General features: G+C 38.7%; 1 protein-coding gene and 2 non-coding genes across 3 annotated transcripts; 1 reads left to right on the forward strand and 2 right to left on the reverse strand.

The window, feature by feature from the left end:
* Positions 1-8,335: 8,335 nt before the first annotated feature.
* Positions 8,336-8,442, reverse strand: LOC141609782 (small nucleolar RNA R71). The gene has a single exon (XR_012527693.1). It is a non-coding gene; the product is annotated as a small nucleolar RNA R71 (small nucleolar RNA).
* Positions 8,443-16,116: 7,674 nt separating this feature from the next.
* LOC141607483 (uncharacterized) lies at positions 16,117-16,500 on the forward strand. Its single transcript, XM_074426834.1, has one exon. The coding sequence runs from the start codon at positions 16,117-16,119 to the stop codon at positions 16,498-16,500; it is 384 nt and encodes a 127-aa protein (XP_074282935.1).
* Positions 16,501-23,267: 6,767 nt separating this feature from the next.
* LOC141610298 (small nucleolar RNA R71) lies at positions 23,268-23,374 on the reverse strand. Its single transcript, XR_012528200.1, has one exon. It is a non-coding gene; the product is annotated as a small nucleolar RNA R71 (small nucleolar RNA).
* Positions 23,375-24,145: the final 771 nt, after the last annotated feature.

Below are 24,145 nucleotides of genomic sequence, written 5' to 3' on the forward strand. Positions count from 1 at the left end.
GATATTGTGAATAGATGAAAAAGGAAAGGGAAAAGTTTATGTAGAATAGGAGGGAGTAATACTTATTTGTTTTTGAACCTACCGTATTTTTTCTAAGCTTATTACTTTAAACGTCATTTTTTTTCAGTATATGTGTATTTTGCAAAAGCTTATTAAAGTTTATAAGTTAGATTTTAATTTCTTTTCCCGTCAAAACTCAAATTTAACTAAGCTTATATGTAATGTTTTTTTTAGCTTTATTGTAATTTTTTGAGCTTAATTGTTAACTGAATGAACTCAAAAACTTTATAGTAAATCTCATGATTTTTAAAACAAAACTAAAAAACTTTATTATAATGCTCACAAGTTATACAACTGGTGGTAGTACATTGGATATATAGGTGTTGTTTGGCCTTGCTTATGGAAAATGACTTTTCCTTTTTAAAAGGAGTTTATTCACAAGTTACTTTTCGGAAAAGTTTTAGTTGTTTGACCATACTTTTGTAAAAGCGGTTTCTCACAAAATTTACATGTTTAGCCTAATTACTTTAATACACCTTTTGTTTGCTTTATTTGGTTCTTTATGTAAAAAGTAGAAGTAGAAGTAGGAAATATCTACTTCTCCATTTGGGGGTGAATAATAAGTTTTTGACTTCTCAAAAGCACTTTTAAAACTCTCTAATTTACCATGTTTGGCCAAGCTACTACTTTTTCAATTACAAAAGCACTTTTTAAGCTTGGCCAAACAGCACCATAATATACTTAACCCTCCACGCACGTTGTTGTTTTGTAGTTTGGACTAATTTCAGTTTCTTGTTATGAGTTTTGAATAACTTTATTTTAAAAGTATGAGATTTGAATTATTTTTCACCTTGATAACCCCCAGCTTGAAAATATTTACACTTTGTTAACCTAAGATTATACTTTAGCCATGTTTTATTTTAATTAATAATTTATTTCATATAAATAAATTGTATAAATATAGTAAAAAAGAACATATTATATTTCCAAAAAAAAAAGATTATTATTCTCAAAATACATGTGTACGTACTACTATTCAAAACAAAGTTTATTATTCGCAAAACATTGTTACTAGTCGTTATTGGGGCCTAGTTAAATTTGAGTTTTGACATATGTGATAGAGTGTCCTACATGGATAAAAAGTAAGAGGGTTATAACTCTTTGTTGGGGCTATTCTTCTCTATTGTCAATTAGTTTGGACTTTTGAGTGAAACAACCTTAAATTTATGAAGCAACTCTCACTATTCCATTTTGATGTGGTACAAACCCGTTTACATGATATGACAAAATTAGATATAATTTGTCGTTGGGGCGATTGTTATATCAAAATTAGTATTATTTGTTAGTTAAATTGTAATTAAATGTAAGCAAATAATTTGAGTGAGTATTTTAGAATCTAATTATAGATAGGTTTTAAAAATTGGGTTATTAAACGTCATAGTTAGGGATGGCAGTGGGTCGGGGACCCGACCCAGACCCTGAGGGTCGGACCCTAATGAGTCGGGTATGAGTCTCATTTTTTCATACCCAATGGGTATGGATCGGGTATGGGTCTTAAGAAAATATTTCGGGTCCGGGTCTGGGTCTAAGTTATGAGACCCATACCCGACCCTTAGACCCTTTATTATAAAAAAAAAAATTTCAAAATCACAACTTTTCTGAATTCATATTGGCAGACCGTAGAAACCCAACTAAAGTCTCTTTCTCTTCCCTCATCCCATAAAGTGATAAAACTCAACCAAACTCTTCTGACAATACCACCACTGACACAAGAAAACCACCTCCACAGCACTGATACGCGACTGACAACCACCTCTCTAATAGGCGGCGACCGACAACCACCATTAACGGCAGCCAACGATGATCAGATGGAGACGGCTATCAATGACGGTATTGATTTTTGGGTTTCGAGTTTGATTCTTTCACATGTATTTGGATGTAAAATTAATTTAGGTCTTCTTTGTCTTTCTTAATCTCTTTGGTATGTATATTGGATTTGGTAGTGTACAATAGAGATTAATAAACTCATAATATTAAAGTAGTATGAAATTTTTTTTAATATTATAGACCCCATAGCTGTTAATCATGTTACTAAAATGGCGGAAACTCGGACCCGCGGGTAGACCCATACCCTACCCTTACCCATAGGGTCCGGGTATGGGTCCTCAAATTTTAGACCCTTGCGGGTCTGGGTCGGGTATGGGTCCAAAGGGAAAATCTCAGGTCCGGATCCGGGTCTAGGCGGACCCTACCCAGACCCTACCTATTGCCATCCCTAGTCATAGTTGCGAATTTAGAGGATTAAACGTAGTGCAACTGAACTTCTTTTCTTCTAATCATTGAATACTCAAACGTCAAAAGTATTAAAAAAAAAAAAAAGAAAAAAGAAAAAAGAAAAAAAAAAGAAAAAAAAAAAAAAGGTCTCGTATCACAATAAAAACCATAAGACAAGTATTCCAATATTTTAAAGTAGAGTTTGTTTTGGTAAAATATGAAAGGCATCATGCCTATGAATGGCTAGTAGTTTAGCAACAACAACAAATGGAATATCAATAAATTTTGTAGCACTCAAAGTAACTACCTTGCAAATTAGTTATACTGAACGTACAACATCATTTAAGAATATACCCCGTATTTAATTTGTCTTTTCGGAAAATTCACGTGTACCCTCGAACTTTGCCATTTTATACGTAATACTCAATTTTTTAAGTTTGTGTACATGATAATCTTTATGTTTGATTTTCATGCATAACATGCCCTTTTTGTCACTATAATAAAACTCAATTGCGCATAACTGCTAGACCGAAATTCAGAATCAACAAATTGTTTTTCCTAAAATGAATATGTCGTCATAAACTACAATTTGAGAAGAAAAAAAATTGCCGACTGACATTTTAAAGGTTTTTTTTTTTAAAAAAATTTCACATCAACCATATCTTCGATCTTAAATTTCCGAAAAATTATTTTTCGTTTTATCAATTTATAAATCCCGAAGAGGTAATTAATTTGGAAAAAAAATTAGTCAATTCCGATTTCCGGTCTGTGATTTATGCTCAATTGAAAATTTTAAGAACGATAAAAAGGGCATATTGTGCTTGAAAATCAAATCTCAAGGATATCATGTGCACAAACTTAAAAAGTTGGGTACCACATGCAAAACGGCAAAGTTAGAGGGTACCACGTGAATTTTCCGCTCATCTTTTTCTTTTAGACTATTACCCTTCTATTTAGTCGTTTTTGTGTGTTTAATTCACGATATATCATCTTTTTGTGATTAAAATGCAGAGACCGTCTTTAATCGGGTGTTTGTTGCTTATATTGTTTTTTTTACACTTTTTTATGCGCCTCCGGGACCCACTTCACATAGAGAGGTAATCCTGAAACCAACTATAAAATCCATGACCCCACAAATGGAAGGAAATCACGAAACAAGAAAAACACACAAGCAGTCGTGCCAATGAGAAATATGTCGTGCCTTCCGCTCCAAAAGCCAGGGCACAATGCCTTCCTCACACTACGTTCAGAACAATTGTTGTGCCTTCCCTTTCTAGATATCAAGCCACCGTGCTTTCAAAACATTTGTCATGCCTTCCCTTTTCAGACACCAAGGCATCTGTCGATGAGGACTGATCATGGGAGTGGCGTCGTATGGGTGACAGGGTGAGACCCTCCACTTTAAAAATCTCCTTGACCATGACCGAACGGCCCTTAGATAGTGATGTTGATATTGAGGAAATAGAGGACTCACCTCCCCGAAACCAATGACCACCTTTTAACCCCAAGACACCTTCCTTCAACCAATTCAACCCCAACAACCATACATGCAACGACCCTTCCGACCACATCCTCCACCCCCAGGTTATAGTTATGGTCAATGGGACATGTAACCCCTCATAACCCAAATCAACACCCTTAGCACCAACTACAAGTCCCTCAAAACCAATTATGGCTCCTTTGTCGAGCAAACGAGATCATTCGAGGACTTTAGGAGGGAGACTGGGCGGTCATTCGAGGAGCTAATTGCGGAGACCACCCTATATCACTAAGAGGCCATGAATCCATAAAAAGGGTGGAGAACGCTCGTAACATGTTTTTCGACATATTTAACATACGCTACCCTCCCCAATCACGTAATACACATATAAACTCTCCCTAAGGGTAAGAATCAAGTGTGAGGAGGGGTCTAAACAGGCGTCTCTTGTGCAGTGGGTCGTTGTGGTGTAGATTTGGTTGTTGGTTAGTTACATGTCTTCGTTTTTTTTAATTGATTGATTAGGTTTTTTGTGTCTTCTCCCTTCTCATCTTTTTTTTTTTTTTTTTTCTAAAAGTAAGAAATTCTGATTGAAGAAAACTAGATTGATTCTCTTGAGTAAAACCAACCTATCTCATCCTTTCGAATGAGTGAGGTAAGTTGAAGCCACCGGCTTTCAAACCATCTCGAAAGAGTTGGACATGAATGTCCAATAGAAGTCATCAAGTCAGCAACTTTGTCTGGTTCAGGATAGCATGTTTAATTATCACTTCATCGAAAAATGAAGATCTAATTTTACATTCTTGATATATAATACTAGAAATTTCCCAAGGAATTTGCCAAGTACTACGGATTGAGTTAATAACACATAAATTATCACCCTCCACGATTAACTTTGAGATTCCTAAGTATTTAGCTGCTAAAATGTCTTCTTTTAAAGCGAGAGCTTCCGCAACAAGAATACTGTTGGATCCACATTTTTTTGCTCCTAACAAGACGACGTTACCATTATGATCTCTTATTGAATATCCTAAAGCAACTTTATTACCTTCTGAAGACTTAGGAACGATAAACACCTAAGAGGGGGAGGGGTGAATTAGGTGTACCTTTTAAAAGTTTTATCCTTAACTTAGTTAATTGATTAACTTAAGTAAATAATATTGAAGTACAAGACTTGAGAAACTTAATTGAATGTAAGTTCACAAGAAGGTACAACAGTTTTATGTCACAGTATAGGTGACTGTGACACAAAACTCGACTAGGTACAAGCGAGAAATAACAAAGTGAAAGAACATAAAAGTAAATGAACAAACAAAAGACATTTTAAAAAATTGGTTCAGCCTCTACTCCGAGGCCTACGTCCAACCGTTATTTATTACTTGTTTAGAAATTTACTCAAACTTACTAAACCCCTTACAATGAAAATAACTCGCCAACCTACTCCGGTTGCACTCAAACTTTAAGCTACTCCGCTTCAAGAGTTTATGGGTTCTATCTCAAGGTGTTACAGAATCTTGAATCTCAAGAGTTCACTAAATGAACATGGAGATCACAATTAAGATCTAACACGAGAATCATGGAACAAACTCATTATTTCACAGTACAGCGAACTGATACTTGGAGGTTTACAGCTTTTTCGAAAACAATTGAAGACTTTAAAATCTGAAAAAACCGTTTTGCAAACACTTGAAGAACAAAGCTTTAAATGCACCAATGATTTGCAATGTTTCACAATAAATGCTTTGGAAAGTCTTAAGAAATAAATGAGACTAAAACACTATATTTATAGTGGATTTGATCTCAAGTAAGTACAACTTAGGGAAATTAAATCCAATATAAAAGTAGTAGCTTTGAGTGATGGTAAGTGTTAGACTATAGGTCTGGGGCTTAAGTTATTGAAGAAATCAGAAAACTTAAGCTAATACACTCAACATGTGACCTTTTACAAAAATGGCAAAAAACTTTTCTAGCTTTAAAAGTTTGACAAGTCCAACTTACCATTTATGTAAAAGGTGTTTGCACAAATCTGGAGGTTTATTCAAGTGGATTTGTGACTCAAAAATTTCAGATTGTTTTCAAGCTTTTGAAGATTCAAATGTTTAAGGTTTGAAATTTGCAAAGTTTTAACACTTAAAACATTTTGTTGAAAACGTCCTTGATATATGATTTATTTGCACCGAATTTCCCTTTTTCTTTCATGCGTTCCGACTCATATCAAGTCGGTTTTGTGTGCTTTGCCTTGCATTTTATGCCCGATACCCGTATCTAGGATTAGGTGTGCCCCTCTTGCAGGAATCAAGGAGATTATAGAGAAATCAGGGCAAGGAAGGCGTTTCAATGCTTAAGCATGAAGAAAAGGGAGGTGAAGAGCTGAAGCAGAGTTCTCAGCCGGCTGGCCGGTCCACCGGCAGGGAACATTGCCTTAAGGAGAAGAGGAAGAAAAGAAGCTGATAGGTGTTCTCTGCCGGCAGGCCGGCCCAACGGCAGGGAACACACGTCCAACACTTAGCCATTTTTGAGTTGATTTTTGGAATAAATTGAGAAGAGCTCGCTACCGGCACAGGTGGCCGGTAGCCGGGCAACCGGCATGGAGCAACAAGTCTTGAAGAACTAAAGAAGAAGTCAAGATTAGGGATTCTCTGCCGGCAGCCGGTCCACCGGTAGAGAAAACACCAGGTCTAATCTTCCCCAAATTTGGAAGACGACGCTACCGGCAGAAGTAGCCGGCAGCCGGTTGGCCGGCACAGGACGACAGACACGCAAATGGGCTTTATCTCATCTCTTCCTCTAATCCAATGAAACACTATAAATACCCCTTCCCTAATCAATTGTAAACACAACCCTAGATCTGAAAATTTTCCTTAATTTATGCAATCTTTCCTTAATCAAAGCACTAATTGTTTCATAATTAATATTAATCATTTAGTAAAATTAGCTTAGTAGTAGTTATTGTCAATTGTTTACATTTTGTTTTTGGGTTGTATTGGGAGATATTGAAGGATGCTCTTCATTAATTCAATCAAATCAATCGTCTTTACTCATTATTGGTACATCTCTTCTCTTATTTACTTGCTTAATCAATTGTTTACATTTTAACTTGTCTTTTATCATTGTTTGAATCCTTACCATGTCATCTCTTTTGATTGTTTGTTCTTTTTCATTTGTTTGTTTGAACCATTTGAACATGAGTGAGTAGTAATCCTTCTAGGGTTTAGGGGAAGTCTAAATGGAATTAATAGGCATGATTGTATGATTATTTGAGTCTTTGGTGAATTGTTTATCTTTCTTATCCATGCACACAAGGTGTTTGATGAATTGTGTGAGTGAAAGCTTATGCCTTTTTTCATCGTTGCTTAATTCCTCCATTGAATGAAACTTTGTGGTGGTCTTGTTGTATGTTTAAGAGAAGTGTGATGCTTAATGAAAGTTAGTGGTCATATTTAGGATAATCAAGACATTGATTTTTCATCCTAGGATAAACTCTCATCGTAGACTCCTTAAATCATCATGTTTGCCCTTAAACCATTTAGATGAACCCGAAAGCCCTAGCTTTAATCAATCGTATACATTTCCTCTCAATTGTTTGTTTTAGTTACATCTAGTAGTTCAAATCAACTCCTTTGATTTCATTTTTGACTAGACTAGACTCCTAATTAAGCTAAGTATAAACCCCTCCATCCTCGTGGTTCGACCCCGATTTATAATACTAAATTGGGTTAAAATTATTGTTGGTGATAAGAGACTCGACCCTACCTACATCTCACTCATCAAATGGCGCCGTTGCCGGGGATGGCGTTAGGTTATATTTAGTTTATCAAGAGTCTTTGCTTTAGTCTTATCTCACTTGTTAGTTTGTTTTAGTAGTTGTGTGTTTCATTGTAGAGTGTGTGATTTCTTGCCCTCCCCTAGTGTGTAAAGACACTAGGAGACTAACGGTTTGTCGAGTGCATGCCTAGAAGGAACCATCAAGCTCTAATCTTCAATTCCGACCCCAAAAGGCTTTTTAGGACCTTGAAGACAAGGACCGTTGATAGAGTTCGGAACTTTTCTCAAGCAAACATAGATCAACCAAACCCACACACCCTACAAAACATTGATACCACAACCCCAGTTCAACCAAACGACACAATTGAGATCCCTATAGAAAATCCCTTTCACAACTTTCCACTTCTTAGCCCACCTCAATCACCACCCCATCATATACTAAATCCACCACCACAAATGGCTCTACGAGATCAAAACCGGCCTAACCATAATGATTCATGTAACCCTATTAATTTTGGCACTTTGGCTCCCAACAACTTTGAGATGCACCCCGCCCAAGTTGAGTTGGTTGAGAAGGATTTGTTCGGGGGGCATATTGAAGAAGATGCTCATGCTCACCTCCGAAAGTTCAAGAGGAAGGTATCAATGATGAAGAAGAACGGGGTATCCGAGGATACTCTAAGGATGATGTTGTTCCCATTCTCTTTGACGGGTAAGGTGGACCGGTGGTTGAATATTCACCCTCCAGATACATTCACAACATGGGACGCTTTAGCTAAGGCGTTCATGGCCAAGTACTACCCGCCATCCAAGACCGCCATGCTTCGTAATGAAATTCATACTTTCCAACAAGAAGATGGGGAATCCTTGGGTAAAGCTTGGGATCGATATCAAGACCTTATTGCTAGTTGTCTCCACCATGGAATCCCGGAGTGGTACATCACCCAAACCTTCTTTCAAATATTGTTGCCTAGAACTAAAGAGATGGTAAATGCCTCCGCGGGGGGAGGTTTTGATCATTTAGGTGATGAAGAAGGCACGGTACTAATCAAGAAGATGGTAGACTCGGAAGCAAATTATGGCTCAAGCGGAAACATGCTTAGGAGAAACGGCAAATTCCCTAAGGAGAACTCTTCTAATGCAAATGCCGAGACAAATGCCAAGCCTGATCTTCTAACCAAGCAACTTGAGAAATTGCAAAGGAACCAAGTTCACCAAGCCACCACCTCCCATGGAGGAAGTAGCTCAAATTTTACCTTGTGAGCTTTGTTGAGGGAATGGACATACTTTTGACATGTGTGCTAACAACTATAATGGTGGGTATGAGGAGAATGTCCAAGATGTTAATGCTTTCCAAAGCTATAACAACAATATAAGACCACCAAGACCACCCTACAATAATCCCAATGTCTACAATCCAAACACTAACTTCTACCATCCGGGTTTGAAGAACCACCCCAATTTTAGCTACAAGAGTACCAATATTCAAAACCCACAACACCTTCAACCACAAGCCCCAAATAATCCACCCGGATTTTCTCAACCAAGGGGAGGATACTCCAACTAGAGAAATAACCCCGGAAATCAAAACCAATGGCCAAACAACAATAAAAAACAAAACTATGAGAACCAACCTCAAGGTTACCAAGATTTTGGAGGCAATCAAAATAACCAAGGGTTCTATCAAGGGAATCAAGTGAATCAAGCTAATCAAGGATTTGGGCAAGGGTATGTTCAAGGGTTTCAAGATCAAGGCCAAGGATCATACTTCAACAACAATGGTCCTAGAGGTAATTTTTAAGGGGGACAAAACAACAACCAAGGTTCCAACACTCGGTATGACTATGGGTTCCCTTTACCCATAGCCAACCAACCTTATCAAGAACCCCAAGGTGATCCCTCCCAAAATGAGCTTTTAAAGATCATAAAGAACATGCAAATACAACATAGCCATGAAATGGCTAATTTTGCAAAGGCAACCCAACAAGAACAAGCAAACTTAAGGGCTACCTTCCTTAAAGATATGAGGGAAATGGAATCAAGGATGGCCTCTCATGCTATAGCTAACCCTCAAAGGCCGCCCGGTGGTCTATTAGCCCAAGGACAAAGTTCCAAGGACGCCTCAAGTAGCCACCATGCTCATGTGGTAGTTTTGAGGAGCGGTGTAGAGGTTGAGGACCCCTACAAAGATCTTGAGGTAGAAGTTGAAGAGGATCCCAAGAGGAATAGGATGGAAATGGGTGGTGAAAAGGAAAGCTCATTCATAACACCGTCGGCTAGAGTTAGTGAAGCCAAGAAGGGTAAGAAAGCTTGTGAAGAGTCTTCAAGTGGGAGAATTCAAGTGGAAAAAGATGTTGATGGATATGTGGAAGACCTCCCTTATGAGGAAGAAGCTATTGAAGAAGTGCCTTTGCAACACACCAAAAAGGTAACAAAGAATTCGGTTCCTCCAAAGGTATCTTCCAATTCTCAACTTGTTTCTAATATTCCTTATCCCTCAAGAGCCATTAAGAGTAGGGAAAACATTAAGTATGCCAAGTTTTGTGATATGCTTGAGAAACTTGAAGTCACCCTACCCTTTACGGAAGTGATTATGAACATGCCAACCTACTCAAAATTTTTAAAAGACATCTTGACCAAGAAAAGGGTCTTGCATGACCAAGAGGTAGTGGCTATGGAAGAGGCATGTAGTGCTCATATCCTTAACAAAATGCCCACTAAACTTGGTGACCTGGGAAGCTTTTCAATCCTATGTGTAGTTGGTGGTGTTCCCATATCGAGAGCTCTTTGTGACTTTGGAGCAAGTGTGAGTGTCATTCCTTTAAAAGTTGCAAAGAAGATTGGCATTCAAAATCTTGCTCCTACTACCATGACTCTTCAATTGGCGGATAGGTCCGTCAAGCGCCCTTTGGGGGTGCTTGAAGACGTACCCGTCAAGGTTGGAAAGCTTTTAATCCCCGCCGATTTTGTTGTCCTTGATATCCCGGAGGATAGCCATACCCCCATCATCCTAGGTAGGCCATTTTTGGCTACCGGAGGAGTGCTTATTGATGTGAAGAATGGGCGGCTAACCTTCCAAATTGAGGGCAACAATGTCGAATTTAACCTCCCACATTTGATGAAAGGACCAAGAGTTGAAAGGTTAAGCACTATTGAGGTGATTGGTGAGATAGTTCATGAAGTAGCCCGAGAATAAGCGGAAATGGAAGAGGTTTTTCAAATCTCCTTGCATGATGAAGTTATGAAGGAAAATCATAATGTGGATGAAGAGCTTTTGAAGAAAGTGGAGGGCTTTCTCCCTCCAAAGGTACAACTCAAACCTTTACCTCCCTCACTCAAGTATGCTTTCCTTGGTGAGGGGGAGGCTTACCCCGTGATCATAAATGCTAACTTAAGTGAGTCACAAGAAATGAAAATTTTGGAATCTTTGAGAACTCACAAAGGCTCACTTGGGTATAGCATAGATGACATCAAGGGCTTAAGCCCGAGTTTGTGCATGCATAGAATTGTCTTGGAAGAGGGGAGTCAACCCAAGGTAGATGGTCTTAGGAGGATAAACCCTAAAATGGCCGAGGTAGTTAAAAGTGAAGTTTTAAAATTACTTGAGGCCGGGATTATCTATCAAATAACGGATAGCAAATGGGTTAGTCCGGTTCACGTGGTACCAAAGAAGGGAGGGGTGACCATGGTTGAGCAAGAAGATGGAACCACCCTACCCACTAGACCGATGACGGGATGGCGAATGTGTAACGACTATAGGAAACTTAATGCCGCCACCCTCAAAGACCATTTCCCAATCCCCTTTATAGACCAAATGCTCGAGAGACTTGCGGGTCATGCATATTATTGCTTTCTAGATGGTTACTCCGGGTTTTTCCAAATCTCCATCCACCCGGATGACCAAGAAAAGACAACTTTCATGTGTCCCATAGGAGTCTATGCATACCGTAGAATGCCATTCGGGTTGTGTAATGCACCCGGCACCTTTCAAAGGTGCATGATGGCCATCTTTTCGGACTATCTTGAGAAAAGCATGGAAGGTTTCATGGATGACTTTAGTGTCCATGGAGATTCCTTTGATCATGGTCTTAACAATTTGACTAATGTGTTGAAGAGATGTGAGGAGCACAACCTTGTCCTAAATTGGGAAAAATGCCATTTTATGGTAGAGGAGGGGGTTGTACTCGGTCACATTGTCTCTATAAGGGGTATTGAGGTTGATAGTGCTAAGGTTGCCGTCATAGAAAACTTGTCACCTCCTTCCAATATGAAGGGAGTGAGGAGTTTTCTAGGCCACGCCGGATTCTATAGGCGTTTCATTAAAGATTTTTCAAAGATAGCAAAGCCATTAACCTCATTACTCCTAAAAGATGCCCCTTTTGTATTTTATGAACCTTGTCTTGAGGCTTTTCATAGGTTGAAGGAAGCATTGGTCACGACAAAATTACATTAACATTTATCTTTAGCCCAAAACACATCCGACAAGGGCACGGGGTAGCCGATGAAACCCTTATCAATTACTTTTGTTGAGTTCAACCCAAATTTCGAATAAATGTGTCCATGATCCAAATTCACATAAACTTGGGCACGGGGTAGCCGATGAAACCCTCATCAACATGAATTCGGTGGATTAGACATTTATCACCCACTTCCCCTACGTAACAAGGTTTGTACCCCGGGGTAGCCGAGTGCACTCCCTCGCGAAATAGGTTTTCATGGTTTCTACTTTTTGGCAAGGCTAAGTCTCAATTGTTTATTTTAGCGAGAGGTCATGTCAATTTATTATCTATCACGTTTTAAGTGAACTAAAGCGGTGAACTACGATAATTATAATTGACACGGTCGATAAACTCGATAAAAAGATGATGCATGTTTTAGTTATGGCGATTTAGCGATGCATGCAACATATAAATAAAATGCAAAGCATAATAAATAAATCCTAGTATGGCCTTCCTAAAATAGAAAATCTAATTAACTATTACATATTCGGAAACCAACTCCATTGGTCCCTTGAACTTCGGTTTTGGCACGCATCTCGAGGTAACACCGTCTTTATGTATCGCCTTTTCGAGTGACACCGTCTTCATGGATCTCCGGAATAAATAAATTTCATAACAAATTACATAATTTCCTATTATACATTTGTAATTAAAATGAAAATAAATCTATTAAATTACAAAACGGTGATACGAGATCACAATAAATTACAACCGAATCGATATTCCCATACATTTCGGGTAATACCAATTAAAAACTATGGCCATACTAAGTAAAATTACATAATTCAAAAATTACATAAAATAAAATTATGACAATCATAAATAAAATGCAGCATTATAATATGTATGAACATGCCCAATTTTATGCTAAATCGCCTTTAAGGAGCCAATATCGTATATTAAACGGTTTTTACGAATTTGCGTGATTCAACCTTTTAAAATCACAATAAATTACATAAAATCATATTTATGCACAAGTTAATTACCCTAACCAACTTAGGACTCAAAATTAGTCTCCACTAACTTATGACAATAATTAACTTATATATTTCTTAAAATTGTTCAATAATGGACTCAAAATTACAAAAAAATGCTATAAACTCCAAATAAATCATAAAAATTTCAAATAAATTCAAAATTTGAAATTTAAACTCATGAACATTCTGGAAAAATACCATAACACTCATAATGTCCAAAAACTTAGGTTAAAAATTTCGAAAATTTATCGGGAAAAACATTGTTGCGGTTTATCGGATTTATCAATTATAATCATAAAAACATGAGAAAAATTATATTTATCAACTTTTCAATTTTAGATCTGAAATGGGTAATAAAATGCAACATGTGACGTTTTTTCTTAGTCATGAAGTATGTTTTAGCAATTTTTCACTAATTAAGTCACTATTTATGCTATTTTTCATCAAAAATCCATAAATCATGCATGAAGACTTCATTATAGCCTATTATTTTACACACATCTTGTAAAATTGCATGTGACACCATACTAAATTTATATGACCAGATTCGAAATATTTCTCATATTAACCTATTTTTCATTTAAATTCGATTTTTTTCATGAAAAATCCATATTTCGAGCATAAGAACTCCAAAAATTTTGACAATTTCCAGATCATCTAAAACTAATATATGTGAAAACATATCCAAAAACCACTGGAAAATTCGAAGTTTAGCTAATTTTAGTCCGAAAATGACATTTTTATCATAAAATCACATTTTTAGTGCCATTTTTTTTATAAGATGAACAATAAAAATCCATAAATTAACCAAAATATCCTAAATACATTTTAGGATCAGAAACTTTAACATGCAAAATAAATTTCGTGATATATCATAATAAACACAAATTTATGAGTTTTATATGTTAATCGTATAACTCGGAAAATCAATATCCGATTTGCATGCAAACAAACAAGGCTCATGATACCGCTTGTTGGAAATCTATATCTTATTATACAACATATTCTTATATGTTACAAATTAATTTAGTCATAAAATTAATTTAGATCTTATGCATGCAAACTAAATGAGAAGAGATAAGAAAATCGAATTCTCACCATCTAAAATTCGGTCATCATATGGGCACCAACAAGATCTCATTCTTGTTAGTTCTTGAGCTTTTCAATAATGGATGAACATACATGACTTCAAAATAGAAGCCCTCCAATTAGTAGCACCCAAAACTATCCCTCAATCCCACAAACTAATATGTACTAGATATTTGTAATGTGGTTTACCTTAAAATTGATTACTAATACTCATATACTACTACTACTAGTATTATTAGTTATTGATATATACAAATTAGATTCATAAAACTTGATTTTATGATGAACAAGAGAGAGAAATTAGTTTTATGGAAAAACATAAGAGAATGATAAAAATTGAAGAAAAATCCTATTTCTATCTTTACCAAAACCGGTTGGTCTATGAGTATATGGACCAATTTTCTTTTTCTTTTTGTCTTCACAAGACAAATTGGTGTAAGGCTTTGTCATGGTCAAGTCACTATCAAGTGTCATAGACAAATGAATAAGACAAATGAACAAGACAAAATTTCTAAAGCTTGCCCACCAATTTCGGTTTTGATGTAGTAATATGGAGTCCATTTTATTTTTGTCAATTTTACAATTGTATGTCATGTGACATGTGACATGTCTTATGTCATGTTTTAATTTAAAATGCATATTTAACAAATTAAATATCATTTACAAATTAAATAAATCATATTTAACAAATTGACTAGTAATTTAAAATTACTTTCTCATAAAATGGTCATTTAATTACTAGTTAGTATAATTCACAACATCTTGTAATTATAACTGACTTATCATTCTCATCTCGCGTGTTTCGCAAACACCGATTAATTTTAGTAATATAACTTCTTAAATTACTAAATAAAATCTCATTTAATCACATTATAATAAGATGTCATTTTCTCTGTTATGATAATAATTTGTTCAATTTTAAGGAATTAATTAATCTGTATCGGCATACAATTAATTAAACTTTTCAATTAAGGGAATCATCCTTTAGGTGTGACCTCAAGGGATCAACTGATCACCACCGTCGCACGACAGTAATGTCAAACTCTAGCCAGCTAATCATTACCGATATGTGTGGACCAGTTGACTATATATGTAATGTATCATCCCTTTCGTATTCTTGATACGAGATTTAAATATGTGATCAATATGATCGGCAATTGTGATCGCATTATTGTCGGAGGACATATATTCCAACAGAGACATGATGCAAAAAGGTACTTTTGGAATGATCCACACTTGTTTCGTAAGTGTGGGGATGGAATGTTTCGAAAATGTGTTTCTAGAGAGGAGGGTTTGGAGATTGTTGACCGAGTTCACAATTCCGCTTATGGGGGACATTTGGCAACCTCTAGAACTATTTCCAAGATCCTCCAAGGGAGATTCTATTGGCCCTCCATGTTTAGAGACATTCATTATTTGGTGAAATTGTGTGATGCATGCCAAAGGGTTGGGAACATTGGAAAAAGGAATGACATGCCCTTAACCAACATATTGGAGATTGAGCTGTTTGATTATTGGGGCATAGACTTCATGGGACCGTTCCCCAACTCTTGTGGAAATGAATACATCTTTGTGGCGGTGGACTACGTGTCCAAATGGATTGAAGCGGTAGCCTCTCCCACTAATGATAGCAAGGTTGTGATAAAGCTTTTCAAGGGCACGATTTTCCCAATGTTCGGAACCCCAAGAGTAGTCATAAGTGATGGCGGATCATACTTTCGCAAGAGTACTTTCAAAGCTCTACTTGAAGCACATGGAGTGCGGCATAAAACCACCCTTGCCTACCACCCTCAAACTAGTGGGCAAGTGGAGGTTTCTAACCGCCAAATCAAGGTCATTTTGGAGAAAGTCACAAACAAGAGCCGGAAGGATTGGTCACAAAAGTTTTCGGATGTGCTATGGGCATTGAGAACCGCCTACAAGACACCCCTTGGTACCACCCCCTATAAGCTTGTGTATGGGAAAGCTTGCCATTTGCCCGTTGAGCTAGCACACAAGGCTTGGTGGGCTCTCAAGGAGATGAACTTTGACTTTGATGCCGCCAAAGAAGTGCGATTTTCAAATGAATGAGCTTGAAGAATTAAGGATGGAAGCTTATGAGAGTTCCAAAATCTATAAGGACCAAACGAAGAAATGGCATGATGGTAAGATCATGAAGAAAGATGTAAGTGTAGGAGACCTTGTTCTCCTTTTCAACTCCAAGGTTAAGGTGTTCCCGGGCAAGCTTAAATCGAGGTGGTCGGGACCCTTGAAGGTGATGCAAATATTTCCTTATGGAGCCTTTGAGCTATGGAGTGAAGAAGAGGGAACCTTTAGGGTCAATGGTCAACGAGTCAAGCGCTACTATGATGGTGACAACAAGTGTCTGATTGAAGTACTTTACCTCGGGGAACCCCTCCCCGAGGGGGAGACAAATTGAAACATTTGAAAAAGTGATTTGGTTTGGTGGAGTTCCTTAAGAACCACCACTTGTACATAGGAGAGCATGCATATAGTTAGGACTTGAGATAGTTTGGATTTATCATTCTTGACAAAATTTGGATTGCAAGGCGAGTCCCTTAGCCTTACCCATAATCCCGACATGAGGCGTCGGTTTGAAAGCTGAATACTCGCAAAAATGGGTAAGTGAAGGAGTCAGGAATTGATTTGATGAGTCAAAAGAGGAAAACACGCTGAAAATGAATCATTGTGACTCTCTACTGGTGGACCGGCAGCCGGTGCCCTCCACCGGTAGCGAGCTATAGATCTTTTGAAGCAAAAAGTAAGGAAATAAGCTGAGGAGAAGTCCCTGCCGGCAGCCCGGCAGCCGGCCCACTGGTAGGGAGATCCACACTTAATGAAAACGAAGAAAAAGTTGAAGGAAGAGTATCCTCTGCCGGCAGGCCGACAGCCGACCCACCAGTAGAGGAATCGCCACATAGGAGGAAAAGGAAGAAAACCCTTAGAGAGGAAGTCCCTGCCTGCAGGCCGGCAGTCGGCCTACCGGCAGGGGATACGCTGCAGGCACAATTTGAGATTGGGGAGTGTTCTGTACTGGTGGACCGGCAGCCGGTGCCCTCCACCGGCAGCGAGCTCATTTTTTCCTGAAGAAATTTTGAAATTTTGAAAAAAAGGGGTGTTTTCTCGGCCGGCAGACCGGCTGCCGGTTCGCCCACCGGCAGGGACACACATTTCCAGCAACAAATAACCCGCGACGCCCCCTTCTTTTCTTATTCTTTTCTAATCTTTCTTCTCTCTTCTTCTTCCTTTCTCCTCTCCATTACCACCAAATCACATCAAAACTCCATTAAATCACCCCTAACCTTCATCCATCAAACATCCATCCTCCATTAACCCTTCACTCATCCTTCCTTTTTCATCCTTCAAACTACCAACAATCATGGCAAACAAGAGGACAAGGGCGGAATTTTCACTTGCACAACAAAGGCTAGTCAAGGCTGCGGCGTCCGACACCAACCCGGATCCCGATTTTCCGGATGTGGTGTTTGCATCCCAAGCACAAAAAGGTAAATTCATCTTGTTCAAAAATTGCCCCCTAACCCCGACTAGGTTCATTTGTCGACCGGCCATGAGGAATTTGGGTTTAGACACGGAGACTTTCGAATTGTTTAAAGGTGTTGGAATGAAGGGTTTGTATGATATGCATGAGGAAATTTATTCCCGTCTTACTTGGGAATTACTTAGTAGTTTTCGCCTAGACAAACACTGACAAACTCAAATGGTAGCCCAAAGTCACTTCCGATTAATGAACCGGGACCATTCCATGTCCCTTGCTAGATTGTGCCGAATTTTCGGTCTCACAAATCCCCTAAACTATAAGCCACCCAAGGATGCTCACTTTATTAGGGTGTGGAAAGCCATTTCGGGGTTAGATGATCGAAATGGCGTCAAAAGACTGGAAATTGCTTGTCACAATGCCCCCATGCGAATATGGCATCGATTTGTGGGGGGCTCCATTTTTGCAACTCACGAGCCATGGGTATTTCGAATCGTGGAATTTGAGTTTTTAGGCTCTTATTTGATCACCGCTCCGACCCCCTATAAGATTAATATGGGCCATCATTTGGCCCTCCACTTGAGCAAGCTTGCTAAGTCTCCGGGGCAAAAAGTCCCTCTCCATGTGGGTGGCCTCATAATCCGAATTGCTAAGAGTCTAGATCGCCCGGTGGACTTGACCAACTTAAGATGGATCCGAGGGGAAAGCTACATCACGAAGGATTGGATAACGAAAAAGCTTGAGTGGATTAAAACCAATCCTTTTGATGGGGTCGATTATTGGCAAGTGCAAAAGAAAAACTCGGTCCCAATTCGCAATGCCTCTAAATTTAAGATCAAGCCCGGTGAAGCCACGTACCTCCTTGAGATTGAGGAGGAAGCCGACGAAACCCAACCTCCCCCGGTTCAACCAATTACCTACGGTAGGGACAACCGGAGAGAGACCCCTTCTACCCTCAACTACTCCATACCCTCCTCCTCTTTCCAACCACAACCCTTCCAACCTCAACCATGGGGGGGCAACTTCGGTGAGGGCTCATCTAGCCATGTTCCTCCTCCCGCGCCACCGCTTCATGCCGATTTGATCACCTTTATGAACGACATGCGGTTAGGTTTGCAAACCGCCGCTACAAAGAGGCGGGGCATTGAACAAAGGTTGGACCGGATCTACTATGACAACTTCGTGGGTCAATTTCAGGTTTACGATGGTTACATGAGGAGGAACTACGAGCATCCTTCCCGCCTCCACCCTTCTTACTACCTTGAGCCGGATGGTGGGTATCATAGCAAGGGGACATTTGTCTACGCCGACATCAACCTTCGGCCGGATTACTTCGCCGCTCCGGTCTTTCCCCCTCCCACTTCTCAGGGGGAGGGGCATGATGCTCAATGGTTTGGAGTTACACCCACCATTTTCTCCAACCTCGAGGTTAGGAGTGGATCGGGGGCGGGTACGAGAGACTTTATCGAGACCAACATGGTTTTCGGCGATTCCTCCGGTCCCATGAACACCGACGACTTCCTTAGGGAGTCCGATTTCCGAACCGGGGAAGAAGATGATGATGATGATGAGGACAACGAGTCCTAGGCGGCCTCACACTTGGCCTACTTTTGCTCCCTTTCCAATCCAAATGTCAAGTATGTTTCCCTACAATCCAAACTTCTCATTCATATTTCAATTTCGTATGCATTTAGTTAGTTGTATAATATGTAGAATAGAAGCATGTAGTTGCATTCATTTAAGATTGCATTAGATTTAAATTTTGTAATATATTGTCACATTTAGATATTGCATTCATATAGTATAGCTCACATTGTAAAATACCGCATGTAGCCTAGTTCATGCATTGCATCATCATTTAAAAATACAAAAAAAATCGAAAAATTTAAATTTCCACAAAAACATGCATTTTCATTTCCGAATCTCCTCCATATATACACTATGAACATAAATAAGTGTGGGGAGGAGATTCCTTATAATCAAAAATTCAAAAACATGTCTTTCATTTTCGAAAATCAACAAAAACCCAAAAATATGTTCTCTTTATTTTGAATAAAATTTGCCTCTTAACCACACTTCATCCGTCATTGGATGTTGTAAATAATAAGTGTGGGGAGGAGGCCCAAAAAAAAAACACAAAAACAAGTTATTTATTTTCAAATATCCAAAAATATGTGTGCTGCTAGGATTAGACATTGGTTGGTGTTGATGTGTGCTGCTAGGATTAGACATTGGTTGCACGTTTATTTTCATGTTCTTTGGATTCCCGCATGCATTTTGTCACATGTGCATATGTGTTGTTGTTAGACATAGTTGCACTTAGTTTGTAAATGTTTTGCATAAGCATGGTCGAGGAAGGGAACCAAGTACCCCCCATGATGAGCTATTTCTTCAATTGTGCCTTTCCCCTCCCCGTGACTTGCACCCGTGACCTCTTTGTTAGCCGAGGGAGGTGGGCTTGACCAATGAGTTTCGACCGATCTTGTGAGACCTAGGACCGTACACTAGACCTGGGCCTCGACTTAGCCACTCAAAGGTAAGGGTAGAGCCTCCCAGGTTGGGTACATTCATACCCCACCCTCATCTAGGTTTGAGAGTAGGCCTCCTCGCGAGGCGTGTCACATCCAGACGCATAAGTGTGTCATTTCGTCCTTAGACCGTGAATTGCATTTCATTTTTGTGCACATGTTATGAAACAAAATCCGTTTATATGAACCTCACATAGCCAAAGTAGCTTAGTTTTGTCCCTTGCATTGATTTCCTTTTTGATTCACCCCTCTGAGCCTTAGCCTATTCCTTTTTGGCATACCCACTAAAAGAGCTACATTTAAAAAACACCCCTCCTTAATCAAGAAAGGGCCGTGATTTGTAGAAGTGTCTAGGTGGTGGAGTCGGAATTTGGTGATGAACGAAGTACAAGTCCATTGGGTCAAAATTTAGTCTACGTTTGGTGTTGTATATAAATAAGTGGTTGAAAAAGTGTAATGAAAAATGAAAGAGAAAAGTGAAAAAGTTCTGAAAAATCGAAAAAATGAGTTACTTGTGTTGTGTACATATATTGTTAAGAAAATAAAAAGGCAAGCAACACCCCTCCTCATCATTAAAAAAGGGGTAGAAAAAGCCGTTGCTAAATAAAGGGGCAAATTGATGTTTTTCCAAAGTGAGTCGGGTTTACACAATTTTTGCATAATTCGGGAAACCGAGTTTTTGTTAGGGTGTAGACAATGCTCATTTGTTGAAATAAAAGGAGTATTTTCAAATTTTTCCAATTTGAGTTTGGTTTATGCAATTTTTGCATAGTTTTGGCGATCCATGCTAGGTTAGGGCATAGACGTGTCTCATGTGTTGCAATAAGAAATGGGATACGATGTGTCGGCAATTCTTGATTTGAACTCCTGATAAGTGCATATTTTATACATTTTAACCCCCTATATTAGCTTGATTTTACATGTCTTTAGCACTTATTTTAAGTGTTTTATAGCTAATATTTGCATTTCTAGTTGTTTTGGATACTTTGACATATTTTGTAGGGAATAAGCTTTTTGGAGCTAAAATAACTACAAAGTACTAGAAATTGCAAGCTAAGAGGAAAGAAGACCAAATGGACTAAGGATTGGATGTTGCATGGACTTTGTGCCTCAAGTTGCATGGATTTTTGCATGAGAATTTGTTGGATCAATTAGCAAAATACAAATGAGATCAAACATCCAAGTCAAGCCCAAATTGCAAGTCAAAAGTCAAGGGGAAAGCATGGGATTCCAAATGATCTTAGGATGCCAAATGCAAGCATTAACCGGGTGATTAATCGCATAATTAATCACCCACTTAGGATTCTCCAAGGAATTAAGAGAGGATTTAAGACAAATAATTGAGGAACACACGACCCCGATCGGGGCCGCCCAACCCCGATCGGGGTTGTATGCTCATTCAATTCTTACGTTTTCTCCTCCTCTCCTATAAATAGGAGAGGTATTCCTAGGTTTTGGATATCTCATTTTACGTCCAAGTTTACTACAATAAGCCTCAAGCATTATAAGTTTTCTCTCATTAGTTTTCATTTTAATTTATAAGTTGTTAAGCATTCCTTAGTTAATCTTTCAACATTTTGTACTTCAAGATATTCTCAAGCATTTGATATTCAAGCTTTTGGTTATTTGTTATTTGTTCTTCCATATAAGTTCTCCTTTATAAGGTATTTCTAATTCCAAGTTTACAATTTACATTATTGCTTTAGTTACCATATAGTTATTATAATCAAGTATCTCATATTTACATTAGCTTTGTTCTTTTCGCATGTTATATCACCTAATTAATATAATTCATATAACCATGTTTAATATTTCTTATAATTTAGTTTGCATTTTACATTTTAGTATGAGTAGCTAAATTTCCTAGTCTAAAGGCTAGGGGAGCCATGCAAAATCAAATATATAACATGTTTAAATAAGTTTATAATAATATTGTTCAATTGTTTGCATCACATGTTTGCTTTGTTACGCTTAATCTTTGATTATCGGCCGTAGTTGTAGATTAAATTTGTTCATTCGTTCTAAAGTCGAGAGGCACGGAATTGAATTAGACTAAGCATGTGTGGTAGAACGACCTAGTCATGGACGAGAGTTTTTCTAGGACCCGGTCTATGGTTGATACTAATGCCGTAAGGTGGGTATCTTTAAGCCTAAGCAATTGACAAGATTATTAGTATCAAGTTTATCATGTTCATATGTTTACCTTTGCATGAGTGACCCGAACCCTTTAGACTATCTTTTATCATATTATTTACATTGCATTTTTATTAATCATCAACCAAACAAACCAAACCCAAATCGTAATCGACCTTGATAAAAATCTACACATAGCAATTCACGACGTAATTCCCGTTTCCTTGTGTTCGACCCCTATTACTAAATTAATTTGTGTCTAGGAAAATTATCTTTGCATAGGTACGCGATAAACCTATCAAATTTTGGCGCCGTTGCCGGGGAAACGGTTTTATTGCTTTTTGAATTGTCGATTTTTATCTTGTTTTCCTTTGTCTTGGGGAACACTTGTTCCTTGAGACCGTTACTTATCACTTCTCTAGAAATTGTTGTCTTATGCCCAGGTCCTCACGCAAGGGAGAATTGCTTTCACCGGATTCCGATCTCGAGAGAACCTTTAGGAGAAGACGACGGTTTTGGAAGGAAGTGAAAGAAGCCTCTTCTCCCGTACAAGCCAAAAGTGCTAGAAAGTCTTACTTAGACGATCTAGAAGCCCTTGAAGAGGAGGAGGTTTCAAGTTCATCATCTCCACCATCATCACCATCTACTACCAAAAAGATGGTGAAACTTTCCGATCACTCAAAGCCCACCGCGGCCATGCTTCCGGCCGGAATCACAACCACTCAAATCAGCGCGCCGGACTTCGAGATCAAAACGGCTTTCATTAGCCTTGTGGAGAGGAACCAATTTGGGGGAAGTCCTTTGGAGGATCCCAATTTGCATGTGCAAAACTTTTGTGACTATTGCTCCATGATCCGTCAAACGGGCGTCACCCAAGCCCAAATAAGGGAAATACTTTTCCCTTTCTCTTTGAAGGACAAGGCCAAGCTTTGGATCAATATCCTTGACCGCACCGCCATGGGAATCACCAATTGGGAGACTTTGGCTCTTGCTTTTTATCAAAAGTTTTTTCCACCGGAGAAAACTCAAACTTTGAGGAGCCAAATCACCGGATTCCGTCAACAAGCTCTTGAGAGCTTATATGAGGCTTGGGAGAGGTACAAAGAGCTTCAAAGGCAATGCCCACATCATGGGCTAGATGATTGGTTTCTAGCAATAACCTTCTACAATGGATGTTGTGCCGACTCCCGAAGTATTCTTGATTCCGCCAACAATGGGCGGTTTGATCAAATTGACACCGACCTTGCTCATGCCACGATCGAATCTATGGCGGTCCATGATGCCCAATATGTCAATTCCCGAGTTGTGCCATCTAAAGGTAAAGAAGAATCCTCTAACAACTCCGTTTTGCTAGCTCAAATTGCTTTGCTCCAACAACAATTGGCGGAAAGGGATGCTAGAGATTCCGTTCAACAAGTCAATGCCATGTCTTCAACAAGCCAAATCGTTGTGTGTGAAGGTTGCGGAGGTGCGGGTCATTATGCCGCTCATTGCCAAGCCCCCATTGAAGAGGTAAATGCCTTTCTAGCTTTAAGACAAAATGCACAAAATGCTTATCCACCGGGTACATTCTCAAACACATATAACCCGAATTCAAGATTTCACCCAAATATGTCTTATAGAAGCAACAATGTGCTAAATCCTCAACCACAACCCCCACCACAACAAAATGCCTATGTCCCTCAACAACAAAAATATATCCCTCCACCGGGTTATCAAAATCAGCAAAGGCCCTCAGAAAACAGTTTCCAACAAACTCAACCTCCACCACAAAATGCCCAACAAAATAACCAAGAGGTAGGTAAGCTTGAGGGCTTGATAATCCGTATGCAAAAGGAATTGTTGGCTCAAATCCAAAAGAATGAGCAAGCTCAAAATGCCGCAATCAAAATGTTGGAGCAACAAAT

This window comes from Silene latifolia, chromosome 10, assembly GCF_048544455.1.
Source record: "Silene latifolia isolate original U9 population chromosome 10, ASM4854445v1, whole genome shotgun sequence".
Lineage (NCBI taxonomy): Eukaryota > Viridiplantae > Streptophyta > Magnoliopsida > Caryophyllales > Caryophyllaceae > Silene > Silene latifolia.

Coding starts and splice junctions, on each gene's coding strand:
- LOC141607483 (XM_074426834.1), top strand. CDS start 16,117: ATGCCGCCAAAGAAGTGCGATTTTCAAATGAATGAGCTTGAAGAATTA.